This window comes from Mandrillus leucophaeus, unplaced genomic scaffold (assembly GCF_000951045.1).
Source record: "Mandrillus leucophaeus isolate KB7577 unplaced genomic scaffold, Mleu.le_1.0 Scaffold206, whole genome shotgun sequence".
NCBI classification, from domain to species: Eukaryota; Metazoa; Chordata; class Mammalia; order Primates; family Cercopithecidae; genus Mandrillus; species Mandrillus leucophaeus.
Window position 1 is genome coordinate 409,354 of NW_012102099.1, and position 2,927 is coordinate 412,280.

Here is a 2,927-nt window from a genome sequence, read left to right on the forward strand (position 1 = left end):
AAAAAAAAAAAAAAAAAAAAGTTACCCTGTGGTGACTTTCATTCAAGCCGCCTTCTCTATTAAACCCCAGGCTGCCTGAGGGCCGGGGCTGCCTTCCAGCGCTTGGTCTTCCCTGTGGCCTGGTCTAGGTCTGGTCCTCTTAGTACAGACCCACCCACAGCTCCCTCCTGACCTGGTCACAAATGTAGGCTGCCACACCTTGTACCTCAGGACCCAGCTCCCCACCCGGCCACCTGCCCCAGGCAGCAGTGCTCCAGGGCAGACTGCAGGAAGGGAGCCAGTGACCTGGGTGGCCCGGATCCAGCAGGTCAGAGCCCCCACAGTGCTCCTCATGCTTAGGGAGTCCGGGGGAGGAACACACAGTGGGGCAGATTGAGCCCTGGCACAGACAGAAGAGGTTGAGGGGGTTTGAGACATGCTACCCCTAAATAGGGCACCGCAGCATACTGAGTCTGTTAAACTGAAGGAATTTGAGAAGCAGTATGTTCAGGAAGGACCGTTTGACCTTCCCCTAAAGCCGGTCATAAGACTCATGTGAGGGGTACCCAAAGACACAGGGACAGGGACAAGAATCTGAACTAACTGCCTTGCTGTTTCCGCCATGTATTATCCTTGGCTCATGGCCCCTCTGTCCTATCTTATTTTTTCACAGCTTTCCACCCTCCATTGAACCTAGCATGAAAAGCCTCAGGTTATCTATTTCTTCGGGTCTTCATTTCCTATGGAGTTTCCCATGTCATGTAAAACTTATGTTAAATAAACTTGTATGCTCATCCTTGTGACTCTATCTTCTCTTACAGAGGTCCCTGCCAATGAACCTCAGATGGGTAGAAGGAAAAGACAGTTTTCCTCCCCTGCAAAGCCAGGGTGCAGTGGGCACAGTGGGTGGAGGAGCCACGAGGAGGAGGAGTCAGCAGGGGGGTCAGGCAGAAGCCAAGGCAGGGCAGTGCCACCAGCTCCAGGAGTAACAGAGGGACCTGCTCCCACGGCCAGCCACACTGAGGCCTCCAGGGCCTGACTGGGGGCTTGAGGAGCAATTCCCTCCCTGTCGCCTGGGAAGAGACTCCTATTCCTCCCTGTGCTGGCCAACTGTGCCACCTGTGCCCCTATGATGAAACTGCCGGACCCACTCCGCACTGACCAGCACAGGAAGCAGGTGAAGCAATGCTGTATACTGGAGAATGGGGGCTGAGAAGGCCAAACACAGCAGCCCCGCCACTTTCTACCTATTGGCCTGGGGCCAGCCATTTGACCTCTCCAGACCTCAGTGGCCTCATCTATAAAATGTGGACAAATCACCTACCTTAGTCCTAACACTTACAGGGCTGTGAGGTTGAAATGAGCCAAAGGACATCAGGCAGCAGGCTGATGCCAATCCCTGGTCAGCACCAGCGAGGTCATGGATTGAGGGAGGGGCTTGCTGCAGGCTGGCACCAGCACTTGTCCAGTCACCCCACCCACCAAGGCCCAGGAAGAGGCTCCTTACAGGGGGACGACCCTCATGGGAAGGTAGAAGTGCAGGCGGTACTGGCTCTTTTGCATGTCCTCTTTTCCCTGGAACTCACGCATCATGTAATCCACATACTTTTGCTGCCTCAGAAAGAAAGCACAAGGGAGGCAGGGTGTTGGCAAAATGGTCTCGGCCTTCGGTTTCAAGAACCCAAGCCTGATTCCCACGGTCCCCCCTGCCACCTCATCTCTCCCAGGCCCTTCCAACGGGGAGCTTTCTGGTGGCTGCTTCCTAAGTACTGGCCAAGGCAGGTGGCCAAGCAACAGACCTGCTCTTTCTCTGTTAGTCACTCAGGCTGGAGTGCAGTGGTGTGATCACAGTTCACTACTCAGCCTCCCAAAGTGCTGGGATTATAAGCATGAGCCACCATACCTGGCCTTTTTTTTTTTCTCTCTCTCTCTCTCTTTTGGGACAGGGTCTTGCTCTGTCACCCAGGCTGGAGTGCAATGGTGTGATCACAGCCTACTGCAGCCTCAATCTCCCAGGCTCAAGTGATCCTCCCACCTCAGCCTCCTGAGTAGCTGGGACCACAGATGCATGCCACAATTCCCAGCTAATTATTGTATTTTTTGTAGAGACGGGGTTTCACCATGTTGCCCAGGCTGGTCTTGAACTCCTGGGCTCAAGTGCTCTGCCAAAGTTCTGGGATTAAAGGTGTGAGCCACCACGCCTGGACAGCAGACCTGTTCTTGAATCCTGAGTATGGGAAGAGCCTACCCGCAGCATTCATGGAAAGAGCGCAGCAGTGCCTCCCTAGCCGTCCTGAAGCGCTAAGTGCATCCTCAGATCACCTCCACAACTGCCATTGCCCTGGGAGCTCTTAATTCACTCTCCCCTGTGGGTATTAAGACTCAGGCCCCTGTAAGGATATGCGATGCTCATGCTCAAACATCAAGTTAACAGCAGGGAGCACCCACAACCAGGGCCACTGGCGCAACTCCAGACTCCATTCCGCTGCCCAGCTGCTGGAAAACATGGCCAAGGCCCAAAGCAGCCACCATATGAAGCTATAACGAGAAATGGGGGGTTGTAGAGAAGGACAACTGGGTAAAGCCCTGAGAATGCCGGGAATGTGAGGGGGTTAAATTACTTTTTATTCTTTTTCTTTTAGTTGGCCTCATTAGTTCTAAAGGAAATGTTTATTACAGAACATTAAGAGAAATAAAAACAGCCAAGTGTGGTGGCTCACACTGGTAATCCCAACACTTTGGGAGGCCAAGGAGGCTGGATTACCTGAGGTCAGGAGTTCGAGACCAGCTTGGCCAACATGGTGAAACCCTGTCTCTACTAAAAATACAAAAATTAGCCGGGTGGCGGGCACCTGTAATCCCAACTACTCGGGAGGCCAAGGCAGGAGAATTGCTTGAACCCGGGAGGCAGAAGTTGCAGTGAGCCAAGGTCGTGCCATTGCACTCCA

General features: G+C 53.4%; 1 protein-coding gene across 1 annotated transcript in view; it reads right to left on the reverse strand.

Moving 5' to 3' along the window:
- EFCAB8 (EF-hand calcium binding domain 8) overlaps positions 1-2,927 on the reverse strand; it is a 120,685-nt gene that overhangs the window by 89,749 nt on the left and 28,009 nt on the right. Inside the window, exon 5 of the mRNA XM_011979873.1 lies at positions 1,487-1,590. Coding sequence (XP_011835263.1) covers positions 1,487-1,590 — 104 coding nt within the window. The remainder of the gene's footprint in view (positions 1-1,486; positions 1,591-2,927) is intronic.